Source organism: Myxine glutinosa, chromosome 6, assembly GCF_964187855.1.
Source record: "Myxine glutinosa chromosome 6, kmMyxGlut1.1, whole genome shotgun sequence".
Taxonomy (NCBI): domain Eukaryota; kingdom Metazoa; phylum Chordata; class Myxini; order Myxiniformes; family Myxinidae; genus Myxine; species Myxine glutinosa.
Genome location: NC_136266.1, coordinates 132,472,486 through 132,488,480, shown reverse-complemented (window position 1 = coordinate 132,488,480; position 15,995 = coordinate 132,472,486). Strand labels below are relative to the sequence as shown.

General features: G+C 47.6%; 1 protein-coding gene across 1 annotated transcript in view; it reads left to right on the top strand.

The window, feature by feature from the left end:
• Positions 1 to 14,661, top strand: part of MASTL (microtubule associated serine/threonine kinase like) — a 55,112-nt gene extending 40,451 nt beyond the window's left edge. The window contains exons 9-12 of the mRNA XM_068121097.2: positions 4,330 to 4,471; positions 13,367 to 13,480; positions 13,680 to 13,781; positions 13,899 to 14,661. Coding sequence (XP_067977198.2) covers positions 4,330 to 4,471; positions 13,367 to 13,480; positions 13,680 to 13,781; positions 13,899 to 14,056 — 516 coding nt within the window. The 3' untranslated portion in view covers positions 14,057 to 14,661. The remainder of the gene's footprint in view (positions 1 to 4,329; positions 4,472 to 13,366; positions 13,481 to 13,679; positions 13,782 to 13,898) is intronic.
• The last annotated feature ends 1,334 nt before the right edge of the window (positions 14,662 to 15,995 follow it).

The following is a 15,995-nucleotide window of genomic DNA, read 5'->3' as shown; positions in this document are numbered from 1 at the left end:
CTTTGCCCCCAATGAGTAATGTGAATGGTAAAACTACCATCCATCACTACTGCTAGCTGTCCATTATACTCGAGCCTCTCGTGCGGTAATACATTTTTACTGCTCGGCTTCGAAAAGCCGGCAATGCATACTGGTGGTCTGTCTCCTGTTGGTTAGGTCCATCCGGCACTTTCGATTCTGGGGAGGAGGCATACTCGGGCCGAGGTTCTAGGCGCCATCCTGGCGCGGAGCCTTGCGGTCTCCGGCCCGATGACCCAACCTCACCCGGTCGGAACACCGCGCCCGCCAGGGGGCGAAGGTCTGACCTGGCCTTTCTCCCTCTGAATCGTGCCGATCGCCTTGCCCTTGAAGGCGCGGCACCGACCATACAGGGCGGGACCCGGCCCGAATCGTGCACGGCGCTCCTTGCAAGAGCGCCGCAGAAACGATCCCCGCAGGCCCCAGCAGCACACAAAGGACACCACGCCCCGAGAGCTCGCGTCGGCTATACGTCGGCCTAACCGCTGCCCCGGTCAGCGTCGATGCTCGAGTCGCATTCTCACATCCACACCTCGTGACCCATTCTATACTCGCACATCGAGGCGTCTCCATACACTCCCTGCACTCTATTACCGCACGCTCTTGTGCACACTCCTTTCTTACTCACGCACATTCTGGCGCACTCACTACTCGCGCACTCCGTCATCACACACTCCTCCGTTACAACCATGGGTGTGCACTCTTGCACATACCCAATCACCGCACACCCTCGCGCACATTCTTGCGCACACTCCTCTGTTACGTACTCCATAACACTCATGGGTGTGCACTCTTGCACACACCCAATCGCCCTCTCCGGTGTGCACCCCCGCACACGCTCCTCATCCATCTCCGGTGTGCATCCTCGCACACTCTCTCCATCCATCTCAATCTCTGTATCACACTCACTCTCACACATACACTCCATTGTGCATTCTCCCTCGCTCTCACACTCTGTTGTTACACACCCATGCTTTGGTGCACACTTTTTTCTCACACGCGCGCCATTCACCTTCACACAGTGCACCACGGACCTTCCACCAGCGCCCGGGTGACGCCGGGATCCCAAGCTCGCGAAAAATCCTTTCGCACCAAACCTTTTCGCGCCATATACAGCCCGGCTTACCTTCGGGATCCTTTTCTCCACACGCAGCTGCAAACTTTCATTTTGGTTAGGAAGTACGGCATCATGATGCGAACACAGACTTTGTACAGTTTCCATCTCTTCTTCCCGCGATTGCTCTTCTAAGTCCGCCGTCTTCTTAACCCCAATTTCCACTATAATTAATTCATTTTCTTTTTCCTCGACGACCGCTGGCGCTAATAAAATTTTCCCTTCTACTTCGGCGGGCGTCGGCTTTCCCATACCCCGTGTAGCGATTTCTATCCCGGTCCACCCGGCTCTGCTTTGCTCAAACTGGCTTTCCCCGCGTTCCTCAAGCCGCGCTACCCCGTCGCATACCATTGTACCTTTCCCGCTCGACCTGCGGTCTATGTCCTTCCCCAATGCTTTTATTTGGCTACCTATTCTGGTTCCAAACCCCGTTAACCCGTCCTTCGTTCCTTTCATTAGATTCTCTCGGGTGGCCATCCTGTTTTCCAACCCCGTTAACCCCTCGTTTATTTCTCTGGCTTGGCCACCCACGTTCTTCAATCGACCTCCCAATTTGTTTTCTAATTCCCCCAATTTGCTTTCTAACCCCCCAATTTGACTTCCCAATTGCTCCCCCATTCTATTTTCCAAATTACTTAACCTGTCTTTCAATCCTTTCAATCCTTAACCTTTCAATGATTTGGTTTTCCAATCATTTCTCAATTCCCCAATTTGGTTTCCCATATCATTTTTCAATCCCCCAATTTGCTCCTGCGTTCTGTCCAACCACATTTGTACGGCTGCCTGTATCTGCGCCATGAAGTCCTGCATATCCATCCCTCCCATTTGCGCAGCGGGCGCGGCCCTCGTCGCCATGTGCGAGGCGCCGCCATCTTGTTTGCCTGCCACCCCTACTGCTGCATCCTCATTAATTTCCTCCTCCATCTCTCCCAATTGTCCCACTTCTTCCTTGGGGTCCTGGGTTGATTATAACCCTTCCTCTACCCCCTCATTTCCCCCCCACCGGCATCCGATCGCCTTGGCTATTCATGGCACGATTTAATTTAGAGGTTAGTGCTAAATTTGGGTCGCTCGTAATTTTGACCACATTTTTCCAAAATAAAAAATTTGGTTCGGGTTCAAATCCCACTCCTGACACCAATTGTTGCGGATCTCAGACGTCAGCTCTCCCCTTATCAAGAGGGGGTTAATCCCCCTGCCTTTTATCTGGCCGACGCGACCCTGGGGGTTATAACGTTCCTTCCGGTCGGTGGTAAATAGGGTTGTTGGTCGAGTTTTAGTCCTATTACCTAAGTACTACCACCGACCGTGAAGTAAGGGAATAACTCCCGCTCGAATCATGGCTATCAGGTGGAAACGCCGAGCGGATAGCGATCCGCGATCCGAGCTGTTAACAATGGCTGGACCCGATTGTAGTGGTTCCTAATCGTGCCACGTTTACCCAATGGAGAAAAGACTAGGACGATCGCATTGAGAGGAAACCAGGAAAATAGGAAGAACAGATTGATTTATTAATTATGTACAAAGAAGAAGAGGAAACGAAAGAATGTACAAGAAAGAAAGAGGAAGGAAAAGTACACAGGGCAGCCTTAGACAGTCTTACTCTATTCCCTGGACACGGGCCCGATCGCTCTCAGATTCGGTCTCAGCTCCAGACACACGGGGATGCAGATGGTAGGGGGGAAGGTCCGGCGATGGTGTCCAGGCTCCAGTCCAGCTCCGGTCCAGCAGACGAAACCCGGCAGGCAGCTCCCCACGTAGTGTAACGTGAGCGGACAATTATAATGACGGGGGAAGGTAAACTTTGGCTATCGGCGTACGTAATTCGTGTACCGGCGCTTTTGTACTGGCGCTACCGGTCTTACTCGCCCCAAGAGCCCCTCCCCAATGTCCTGCATGCTGCGGTTCTTGGCAATGCGTGCCGCGCGCTCGCCCTTAGTACAGCGGGTTGCCACAGCGCATCCTTTGCGATACCAATGCTTGGCTTCAGTCTTCGGTAATGAGCGCTGCTCCGTAAGTTCTTATCACAAGCCAACCTCCCAACAAGTTGAAATTCTATTTTTTCCTTCGTCAATCTACACTCAATACCCCATAATGACGAAGAGAAAACAGGATTTTAGAAAGTTTTGCAAATTTATTAAAAAGAAAAAACTGAAATATAACATTGACATAAGTATTCATACCCTTTGCTATGACACGTGAAATTTAGCCCAGGTGCCTCCCATTTCTCTTGATCGTCTTTGAGATGTTTCTGCACCTTGATTGGAGTCCACCTGTGGTAAATTCAATTTGTCTTTATGACCACTCTGCCATAAAGCCCATATCAGTGGAGTTTTACAGTGATGGTTGTCCTTCTGGAAGTTTCTCCCATCTCCACACAGGATCTCTGGAGCTCAGCCAGAGTGACCATCGGGTTCTTGGTCACCTCTCTTACCAAGGCCCTTCTCCCCCGATTACTCAGTTTGGCCGGGCGCCCAGCTCTAGGAAGAGTCCTGGTTGTTCTAAACTTCTTCCATTTAAGAATTATGGAGGCCACTGTGCTCTTGGGATCCTTCAATGCAGCAGAATTTTTTTTGTACGCTTCCCCAGATCTGTGCCTCGACACAATCCTGTCTCTGAGCTCTGCAGGCAGTTCCTTCGACCTCATGGCTTGGTTTTTGCTCTGATATGCATTGTCAGCTGTGAGACCTTATATAGACAGGTGTGTGCCTTTCCAAATCATGTCCAATCAATTGAATTTACCACAGATGGACTCCAATCAAGGTGTAGAACCATCTCAAAGACGATCAAGAGAAATGGGAGGCACCTGAGCTAAATTCCAAGTGTCATAGCAAAGGGTATGAATACTTATGTCAATGTGATATTTCAGTTTTTTCTTTTTAATGAATTTGCAAAACTTTCGAAAATCCTGTTTTCTCTTTGTCATTATGGGGTATTGAGTGTCGATTGATGAGGGAAAAAATGAATTTCAACGATTTCAGCATCAGGCTGCAACATAACGAAATGTGAAAAAGTGAAGGGGTCTGAATACTTTCTGAATGCACTGCAGTATGAATATAATTGTAATAACCCAAACTTTTGCACATTACTGTATACTGCATCTTTTGTAACGTCAGATGAAAGAGTTGCATGTTTTTTGCCAATTCCAACTGAGCTGTGGATGCTGGAGACCAATCACAATTTTCTTCATGTTTCAGATGACCTGCCCCACCACTGTACAGACACCATTTCGCACACCCAAAACTGTGCGCCGTGGCGTTGCTATTCATGACAAAAGTGTTCATATCTTTGGGACTCCAGACTACCTTGCACCTGAACTGCTCCTCGGAATTCTTCACGGTAAAGGCATTTTCGAACAGACGTGCTTTCCCAATTAGATTCCATGGAATCGTTTATGAAGAACTCCAAACTTTTTGACATGATCAATAGATAGTTTGCAAATTCAAAGAAATGGGAAATTGTTTTGGGAGGAACAAATAAACTCACTCATCCTCACAGGGGGGTTAATTTCCTCAGGATGTCAAACGGGTTAATCCATCTCCATCCCCTGGGATTACAGAACGGTTAATTCTTCCCCACCGGAGGGTTACATATCTGGTGTTCATTCTCGCTTGCTATAGTTATTGTTCTCATTCTTGTTCTTCGCTCTCTCTCTGTCTCGCCCTCATTCTCTCTCTCTCTCAGTCTGTTGTGCGTGCTCTCTCTCTCCGTCTGTTGCACGTTCTCTCTCTCTCTCTCTCTCCCTCTCTCCTCTCTCCTCTGTCTCCCTCTCTCCTCTCTCCTCTGTCTCCTCTCTCCTCTCTCCTCTCTCCTCTCTCCTCTTTCTCTCTCCGTCTGTCGCGCGTGCTCTCTCTCTCTCCGTCTGTCGCGCATGCTCTCTCTCTCTCTCTCTCTCTCTCTCTCTCTCTCTCTCTCTCTCTCTCTCTCCCCCGTCTGTCGCGCGTGCTCTCTCTCTCTCTCCGTCTGTCGTGCGTGCTCTCTCTCTCTCTCCGTCTGTCTCGCGTGCTCTCTCTCTCTTCGGCTGTCGCACGTGCTCTCTCTCTCCCTCTCTCCCCGGCTGTCGCGTGTGCTCTCTCTCCGGCTGTCGTGCGTGCTCTCTCTCTCTCTCAGTCTGTCGCGCGTGCTCTCTCTCTCTCCGTCTGTCGTGCGTGCTCTCTCTCTCTCTCTCCTTCTGTCGCGCGTGCTCTCTCTCTCTCCTGCCATGCGTGCTCTCTCTCTCTCTCTCCTTCTGTCACGTGTGCTCTCTCCATCTCTCGCGCGTGCTCTCTCTCTCTCTCTCTCTCCTGCCACGCGTGCTCTCTCTCTCTCTCCTTCTGTCACGTGTGCTCTCTCTCTCCGTCTGTCGCGCGTGTGCTCTCTCTCCGCCTGTCGCGCGCGCGCTCTCTCTCTCCGCCTGTCGCGCGTGCGCTCTCTCTCTCCGCCTGTCGCGCGTGCGCTCTCTCTCTCCGCCTGTCGCGCGTGCGCTCTCTCTCTCCGCCTGTCGCGCGTGCGCTCTCTCTCTCCGCCTGTCGCGCGTGCGCTCTCTCTCTCCGCCTGTCGCGCGTGCGCTCTCTCTCTCCGCCTGTCGCGCGTGCGCTCTCTCTCTCCGCCTGTCGCGCGTGCGCTCTCTCTCTCTCCGCCTGTCGCACGTGCGCTCTCTCTCTCTCCGTCTGTCGCGCATGCTCTCTCTCTCTCCGCCTGTCCCGCGTGCGCTCTCTCTCTCTCCGTCTGTCGCGCATTCTCTCTCTTTCTCTCTCTCTTTCTCTTTCTCTTTCTCTTTGTCTTTCTCTTTCTCTTTCTCTTTCTCTTTCTCTTTGTCTTTCTCTTTCTCTTTCTCTTTCTCTTTCTCTTTCTCTTACTCTTTCTCTTTCTTTCTCTCTCTCTCTCTCTCTCTCTCTCTCTCTCTCTCTCTCTCTTTCTCTCTCTCCTGTCTCTCTCTCTCCTGTCTCTGTCTCTCTCGCCCCCTGCTGGCTGTCGGTGTGTTTGGGCGTGGCAAGATGGTGGCTGTGCATGTGTGGTGCGGTACGAGCTGCTCTGCTGTTCTACTCTTTTCTCCCTTTCCGCGTCGTATTTCACCTTTTCCTTCGCCCTGTTCGTTTATCTTCACATCCTTACTCTGCATTTGTGCCCCAACCCCTCCCCTTTGATCAGACCCCACACTTCGGGGCTTCGGCCTCCCCCTCCCCTCCCGCCTCCCTTTTCCCTCCTCGGTTTCTTTTTCTTATATCGTTTTTATTTCTATTCACTCCTTCCTGTCCTTTGTTTCCTTTCATTTTCTGAGAGAGAGAAAGAGAGCCCACAGCTGTTTGTGGATAACTTTTACATTAATCGGCGGCCATCCTGTCCTCCGGCTGATCGTTTTTTTTTCTCCACCAGCTGTTTGTTTTCGCCTGTGAAAATCTGCCTCGGCTCGTAATTAATTAATCACTGTTCGAGAGTGATATTCAACCTCCTCCCATCCCTCCCTCGTCCCTTCCCCCCCCCCTGTCCTCGTCCCTTCTCCCCTCCCCCCTGCCCTCGTCCCTTTACCCCCCCCCCCTCGTCCCTTGTCCATTCCTCCCCCCATCCTCGTGCCTCGTCCCTTGTCCCTTCTCCCCCCCCCCCTCGTCCCTTGTAAATTATGACTTCGTTTTCGCGTTATGCGGCATATGAAGCGTTAACGCGTAGACATGGCGTCGTTTGTGTCCCGCCGAACGATGTCAGCGTCGAGGACCTCGTTATTGCTGTCGGCAACATAATCGGTATTGACAAAGTTCGTGCAGCCTCGCGAATGAACAAACGTGTCGTTATTTTCGTATCCGAGGCTGAACTGGTTCACGAGATTGTATCTACAGGACTATCGACAGATGATGGACATTTCGTACTAGTGTCCCCTCTCGACACTCCAGCCGTTAAGGTCATCATCTCGAACTGTCCTCCATTCCTGAAGAATGAGAGACTGGTCTCCGAACTATCTCGTTATGGTACTGTGGTTTCGCAAGTCACAATGTTACCTTTACGTTGCCAGGACGACCGGGCTAAACATGTGATGTCTTTCAGGAGACAAGCCTATCTTGTACTTCCTCCTTCTAACGTCGAAAGAACGCTGAACATTGTTTTAAAATTCAAAATTGATAATCATGCTTACCAATTATACGTAACCACTGACACCTTGAAATGTTTTGAATGTGGTAAATTCGGACACCTGAAACGCTCTTGCCCAAAAGCAGTTTCGTCGAACGATGGGACAAACCGTGTAAACAACAAGGATTCCTCTTCTTCATCTTTAGCTTCGGCTGTTAAGGGAACATTTTCCATGTCCGGTAATGACGCTCAGCCTTCCCATCCCGATGATCCAAACGGCACAACGAACGTCGGGGATGGTTTCACCATTGTTCCGTCAAGGAAGAGAAAGACCTTTCCCGAGGGTCATTTAACTCAGAAAAGGTAGCATTTAACAATAAACAACCTGTCGGAACACCGCCCCCCCCCCCCCCCCTAGTCGTAACCGATGCCACTCTACAAGGCTTACCTGGGACAAACCCTGTACCCACAGCCAACAAGTTCGGCCCCCTTTCATGTGAGGACATAGACGTTCCACCTGCAGGGACTGTTTTACCTGTTAACAAATCAAATGGAATCGTCTCACCTGTTATGGACTCGGCTATTGGAAAGTCCTCTGAAGATTTTGCTGAGACCACTGATGATGAACCTGCCGAGACCACTGGTGATGAACCTGCCGAGACCACTGGTGATGAACCTGCCGAGACCACTGGTGATGAACCTGCCGAGACCACTGGTGATGAACCTGCCGAGACCACTGGTGATGAACCTGCCGAGACCACTGGTGATGAACCTGCCGAGACCACTGGTGATGAACCTGCCGAGACCACTGGTGATGAACCTGCCGAGACCACTGGTGATGAACCTGCCGAGACCACTGCCGAGACCACTGGTGATGAACCTGCCGAGACCACTGGTGATGAACCTGCCGAGACCACTGGTGATGAACCTGCCGTCACTTTGGAAAATGTTAATCCTAAACATGATGATGCTGAATTTCTTTCAGCAGAAAATAGCGAAACTGTCTCAGTTACTGCTCTCAGTTCATCACCTGGTGAAGCTGGAATCGCAGGAATCAATGTTTTGCAAGAGACTCCTATTGTGCTAGATACCGCCACACCATCAGAGGTTGTTGCAGTCGGGGGAAGCAACATCGCTGCATCTGCTGATGCTGTTTCTGTTTCACCAAATCCACAGATTATTGCTGTTATTCCACAAAGCAATGTTCCCACTGTGGGAGGGCACGCAGATGTTACAACTAGTGCAGATCTGTGTGCCAATATTGATGACAATATTGACATGCACGACTATACAAGCTTGTGTGATTCGGAAATTAAAACTGACTGACGAATCTGACCTGGAGGAAGCAAACAGCCAGGTGGAAGCAATGGAGAAGCTTACCAGTCAAGGTCCTACTTCCCCTGAACAAATAAGGCTTTTCTTGCAAAATACGTACAGGAAACGCATGGCAAACCTAACAGAATACTTTCCAGATTTCCCGTCCTTCCTTGAGTGTGCTCAGGCTATTGTACGCAGGCCTGACTCATTCAACTTTCGTCAGACACATTGTCACCGTTTAAGAAAATTGATCGCCAAGGCGAAAAAGACTCGAAGTTAACTCATGGTGAGTTTCAAGATTGGAACAGTAAATGTCAATGGTGGTGGAAGTTCACTCCGCCAGATCCAGACCAAGCAGCTGATAGACGCTAATGGTCTCGACATAGCTTTGTTGCAGGAGACCCATGCCGTCAGATCTGTTCAGGCCCAGTGGCGACTCATTATGGATAAGGAGTGTTTCTTTAGTAACAGCTCCTCGTCTAAGGCAGGAATCATGTTTTCTTAGGGAAACATTTCCAACCATCCTCGCTTCAATTTGCGAATATAATTGATGGCCATCTTGCCTCTGTGACCTTCTATCTCAATCAGGTCAAGTTTACAATCCTTAATGTGTATGCTTCAAGCAAAAATGCTGAGCGGATCTCCTTCTTCGCTGAACTGAGAAAGTTCCTCCAAACACTGGATTTGCAGACTTGTCTAATTATTGGTGGCGACTTTAACTGTACTGGTAATGCCTCATGTGACCGAAACGGGCCAGAACCTCAACCATGTACCGCAAAACCTTTTGCGAATATCATTGCAAAATATAATCTCCCTGATGTCTGGCGCTTGCAGCACCCTTCTGAACAATCCTACACATGGTGTCATTGTTCCAATAACCACATATCACTTGCGAGGCGTCGTTGTTCCAACAACCACATCTCACTTGCGAGGCTTGATCGCATTTATGTAAATTCTCACCTGTTACATGGAGTTTGCAAATCTGATATCGTGCCTTCCGGTTTCTCCGATCACTCCCTAGCTCGAGCATTCGTTCAACTCTCTAAACCGTGTCCAGGGAGTTCTCACTGGAAATTCAACAATAGTTTAATAGAAGACTTCAATTTTATTCAGACTTTTGAATCTTTCTGGACAGATGTCTTGGAACAGAAGTTAAGCTGTTCTGTTAACCCACTGGTGTGGTGGGATTTAGTAAAAACCCAAATCAAAGGTTTCTGCCAACAATACCAGAGCTTCTCAAAAAGGGCTGATTATGAAGCGAGGAAATTATTGCAATCGGAGATTTTACATCTTCAGAGGGTCACAGGACAAAATAATAATGTGTAAAGAGCCTCAACCAAATAACAGTCTTTATTGAAAGAAATAACTGAGAGGAATGCATGTGGTGCCTTAGTTCGGATGAGGGTGCAGCACCTTAACGAGACAGACATACCAACTAAGTATTTTTTTTCTTTCTTTAGAGAAGCGCCTTCCGAACAAACAGCTCTCTCAACTGCGTTTGGCAGACTCATCCATCACTTTCAACCAATCAGTTATCAAACTTTCCACAAAGGATAATTTCTCTAAAATATATTTGATGGAGCAAATAAATCCTGTCAGTGTCACCTCTATCTCCGTAGGCCTGCCAGTGTTGCGTGAAGGTGGACGGTCCCACCTGGAGGGTCCCATTACCTTGGACGAACTTGGTGCCGCTCTGCACAGCCTTGCTGTTGGGAAAGCGCCTGGATTGGACGGACTTACAACTGAATTTTATAAGAAATTCTGGCATCTATTGGGTCCCGAACTCCTCAACACCTTGAACGCAAGCTGCCAGCTTGGAGAGCTCCCTCAGAGTTGCCGACGGGCTATTCTCACCCTCATTCCAAAGAAAGGAGACTTGCTCTATATTCAAAACTGGTGCCCAATCTCTTTGTTATGCACAAACTATAAGTTATTCTCGAAAGCCCTGGCATCGCGACTTACTCCTCATCTCTCCTCATTGTTGAAAGAAGACCAATGCTATTGTGTACCCCTTCGCTCCATCTATGACAACATCTCCCTCGTAAGAGACATGATTGAACTGTGCAAAGAAAACCACACAGATTTGGGACTTCTTCTCCTTTATCAGGAGAAGGCCTTTGACCGCGTCGATCATCGGTAACTCTTCAAAGTGCTTGAACGGTTTGGACTTGGTCCGACCTTCATTTCTTATATTAAGATACTGTACAACAATATTTCTAGTGTGCTTAAGATAAACAATGAACTTGTTACACCCTTGCCTGTTAACAGTGGAATTCGACAAGGTTGCCCCCGCTCTGGCTTGCTCTATGCTCTCTCCATCGAACCCTTACTGGTTTATTTGCGTGCTCGACTCACCAGAGTTGGGTTTTCTCATCTTGAATGGCCCATTAAGGTGCTGGCATATGCCGATGATGTGTGTGTCTTTGTGCGGAACCTCAATGACATTAACGTTGTCTGTTATTGTCTATCCGTGTTTGAAAAGGCTTCTTCAGCCAAAGTGAATTGGGACAAAACGAGCGGCTTTTGGCTTGGTCCGTCATGTCACTTGGCACCAAGACTTCCTGCTCCTCTTGCATGGGCCACTGATGGCGTGAAATACCTTGGAGTGTTCTTGGGTAATGACGCCACAGTAGCAAAGAATTCGGCTGGTCTGTTGGATTTTGTTGAAGGAAAACTGCAAAAATGGAGAAATCTGATCACACAACTGTCTTATCGTGGAAGGGTCTTTGTGATCAACAGTTTGGTGGCCTCGACCCTATGGCACAGGTTCTTTGTGCTGCACCCTCCGGTAGTGCTGCTTCAACAGCTCCAGAAGTGCTTTGTGTCTTTCCTCTGGGATGGAAAGCACTGGTTGCGACCCGAGGTCCTCAGTTTGCCATTGACCGATGGAGGCCAAGGCCTGTTTGACATAAAGAGCCAGTTAATGGCCTTTAGACTCTCGGTTGATCTACGCATGCTGTACATGCACCCCTCTCCACCTTGGGTTAACGTTGCTCGTCACCTTTTGCAGCAGGCGGGGAGACTAGGCTATGACCACGCTCTATTCTTAATGGATTTTTCGCATCTTGATATGTCTCCCCTCTCTCGGGTTTATCAGAGTGTACTAAACGCATGGCGAGCCCTAATGACAACAAGAGCCACGCATTCGTACACAAAGCAAATGTTCCTGAAAGAGCCTTTGTTTTACAATTCAATTTTCCACGATATGCCTGTTGATAGGTGTCTCGTTCAATGCTTTGTCGCGAAGAACAAAATCGGTCGCCGATCTTTTAAGCCCAAATGGGAGTTGAATTGGAGCTGATGCACTGGCAAGCCTGGTTGGCGTGCGATCCTCCAGAGTTGTGGAACGATTGTTACGCTGTCCTTCATACCTATGCACAGCTTGCACCTAATTGGGAGCAAGACCAAGCAGACATTGAACAAGGTGCTTCTCCTGCTACCTTTCCTGAACTTATTTGCAAGTTTTTTCTTGCCAACTCTCCTCCTTGTCCCTCTTTTGGCATGGGATTCAATGGTTTTCCAAAACAAAAAGACCTCTATTTGGGTTGCGTAAGTTTTCTTTTGCAAGGGCAAATGACACAGCGGAGGGTTCGATGGAGAGACCTCTTACCTTGTTCCCCCCCTCCCCCATATTTTCCTAATTGGAAAGGATTCTTTCATCCTCCTGTGCCGCCACGACATGGCGACCTCCAGTGGAGACTTGCACACTGGATCCTCCCTTCTAACCACTTGCTGCACCGCTTCTCAAATCTCCTGGCAGATGAATGTCCTTTTTGTAAAAGGCCTGAAAACCTCTTTCATATTTATGTTGAATGTCAACGGTTGGCTCCTTTATTTATTTTTCTTCAGAATTGTTTTGTCAGGATTGGTTTGGTTTTCAACACTTGTGTTTTCATTTATGGTTTAGACATTTCACACAAGAAGTTGAATGATGTGTTCGGTAATTTCCTGCTTGCACAGGCAAAAATGGCAGTGTATAAATCAAGAAAAAGAAAAGTTGATGATCTTGGAGCTGATGAGGAAAATGCCTTGTTCTTGTTTAAAAATCTTGTGAGGAGCCGTGTAAAGTTGGACTTGGCTTTTTTTTTCAATAACAGGAAGGCTGCCACAGTTTGAGGCCAAATGGTGTGTGAAAGAAGTCATTTGTAAAATCCTGGAGAAATGTTTTTTGTTTTGTGAAATGTTTTGTACATAATTTTACTGTATTAATTTTTTTGTCTCTGTTTTTCTCCTTGAAATGAGAAAGTGACCCCTATTTGGGGGTTTTCTTTTCTATTTTTATAATAAAAAGATACAAAAGTCTCTCTCTGTGTGTGTGTGTGTGTGTGTGTGTGTGTGTGTGTGTGTGTGTGTGTGTGTGTGTGTGTGTGTGTGTGTGTGTGTGTGTGTGTGTGTGTGTGTCTGTCTGTCTGTCGCGCGTGCTCTCCCTCTCCGTCTGTCGCGCATGCTCTCCCTCTCCGTCTGTCGCGCATGCTCTCCCTCTCCGTCTGTCGCACATGCTCTCTCTCCCTCTCCCTCTCTCGCTCTCCCTCTCTCGCTCTCCCGCTCTCCCTCTCTCACTCTCCCTCTCTCCTTCTCTCCCTCTCTCTCTCTCTCTCTCTCTCTGCCTGTCGCCTGTGCTCTCCCTCTCTCCCTTCCTCTCTCTCTCCGTCTGTCACACGTGCTCTCTCTCTCTCTCCCTCTCCCTCTCTCTCTCTCTCTCTCTGTCTGTCATGTGTGCGCTCTCTCTCTCTATCTCTCTATCTGATTGGATTGGATTGGAACCTACACTGAATAGTTTAGACTAAATATAAATTGAAAAAAAATCTAGTTTGTGAGTGCAATGCAATGTAAGTGTATAAACAAAATATACGACTGTGTTTTTCATGATTTTAGGCACTGCTGTGGACTGGTGGGCTCTGGGTGTTTGTTTGTTTGAGTTCCTGACTGGAGTACCACCATTCAGCGATGAAACACCACAGCAGGTTTTTCAGAACATCCTTCAAAGGGGTAATCCTTTCCTTTTGGGCTGTCGGATTATATTGCCATCACTTTTCGTTCTTTCTCTCATGGCATTAACAAGATATAATGACATGAAATATAATGTTGAAATGGAAATCGTAGATCAGTTGATGAGATGTGTCGTACGTACTACATGGTAAATTTTCTCAGATCACACCAATGATGTTTTGTCTTATTTGCTCTGTAGATATTCCATGGCCTGTTGACGGGGAGGCTTTGTCGTATGATGCACATGATGCAATATCGAGGCTTCTGGAGATAGATCACACAAAACGTGAAGGGTTTAACAGTAAGAATTTCGGAAATTTATTTTTGTCAACCATTCAGTAGATGTTTCTCTTGAACTCGCAACACTAGCCAATGTGGTACTGCCTATCTTCTTAATGGTGGCCTCTTCACCAACCAGTGCTGCAGGAACATCCGCTGTTTGCAAAGCTTGTGTGGGACCGACTGCTCGAGCAACCCATGCAGTTCGTGCCACAGCCCGACGATGAAACGGACACGACATACTTCCAGGCCAGGAACGAGGCACAGCATCTGAAGGTGTCACAGTTCAGTTTTTGATGCTGGAGAGAATAGCCGAGCATGACAGGGTATGGTGAGACCGCATTATCCGTGAAACCGCTATGCATTCTGTTGGCCCATGGAGTCGTGGTCTCGTTTTGCTTTTTGAAATCCTTTAATTTATTCTTTCCAATCATCTTTTTCCACCCCCATGTCCAGATGAAATTACTTTCGTTTTGCATTGGAAATAAAACTACTTGTAGACACTCACAGAAGGTTTAATAGTGCTGTGTACGCTTGTGAACTATTTGTTGGTTATTATTTTCTTTATCGTCAAGCCTTCCTTGGTCATGCTTAATTGCCTCCCTTGTGTCTTTCTCTTTTCAAACTCGTGGTTATTGTATATTATATAATTATATGTGGGACAGGTCTACTGCCACTGGAACGCATTCTTTCTGCCTTTGTCATTCTCGTCGTGTATTTTCTGTAAAAACCAAATACCAATTTGCACCAACATAAAAATGTTTTGAGAATGAATGATTTGTTCGTTTAATTCCTGCAAACTTTGAAAACGTTGGAGGTGTATTTTGAATAATTGTGAATATTTTTGACTTCCCTTCACTTATTTTAATGTAATGCTCTCAGAAATAAACGTGTATATGGTATTTGTGTTTGTTGTGTTTTTGTTTGTTTAATCTCCGTGTCATTGTCATATTTGTCATGTCACGATAAAAAATCAAAAACTTCAATTATGCCAGCTTATTGAAAGGCTCAGCTATTGTAAATAGCATCTGGTAGGAAAATCGTATAAACACTGAAGTTTTTATATGGTGTTAATGAGATGGTTGATTGTAAAACTTTTGTGTGCTTGTCACTCAGAATTAATTCATTAAAATAGATGACCATCGATCTCTGGTCAGTTGGGGTACCCCAGCAGGATTGAGTGTGACATGGCACAGGTTGCTATGAATTGCGAAAAGACTGTTCCTTGCAATTTGAACAGTATTTGTGACTTTCGTGGTGCTGCTCCACCTCTTGTGGCCCTTTGTACCTCCATCATACAGATACCATCATGTTCCTCTGCTCGGCTTTCGTGGTGTGTGATTTCAGAGGTCAAGCTCGGAAAACGTTTCATTTCGTTTGTTAAAATTATCTTGTGCTCAGAACTGCAAAATGAAAGATTCATGTGACTGGTGCAAGTTAAAAGCCAGAAAACGACTCCATATTGCATTCAATGAATACAGTAATTGTAAAAACCATTGAAGCAACAACAACAACATGCATTTTAAGGTCATTTTCCCTGCTAGAGTGGGGGTTAGCCTTGCGGTCCCCATGACAATCTTCTCCATTTTGCCCTATTTTCTGCATCTCCCCTTGTTAACCCCCTTGCCCGCATTTCTTCTTCGACCATCTTTAGCCAAGTTTTTCTCGGTCTTCCCCGTCCTCTACTTCCTTCTACATTCATTTCCATCACCCTTCTCAACCAGTCACTTTCATCCTTCCTCAACACATGACCAAACCATCTCAAACTGTTTCTCTTCACAGCATCCATCACAGGCTCTATTCCCATCATCTTTCGCAATTCATCATTTGTCTTCCTCTCTCTCAACGATACTCCGCACATCCACCGAACCATTCGCATTCCCACCCTTTCCAGCCTTCGTTGCTGCTCTACGTTCATTACCCATGTCTCGCTCACATAAATCATAACACTTCTCACACATGCAGCATACACCTTTCCCTTCAGCTTCAACGACACTCCCCTCCTCATCAGCACGCCACTCAATTCCCGAAACTTCTTCCATGCACTTCTCACTCTTGCAACCGTTGCCGAGTCTGATCCACCTTCTCCATTCAGCATGTCTCCGATGTAGCAAAATGTTTTCACACCTTCCAGCTTCACGCCGTCTCCAAGATCCAACTCAACATTTCCTCCATCTGCAGCTCCCTCTGTGCACACCTTACATTTGAATGTAGCTGCCACACTGGTTAATGACCC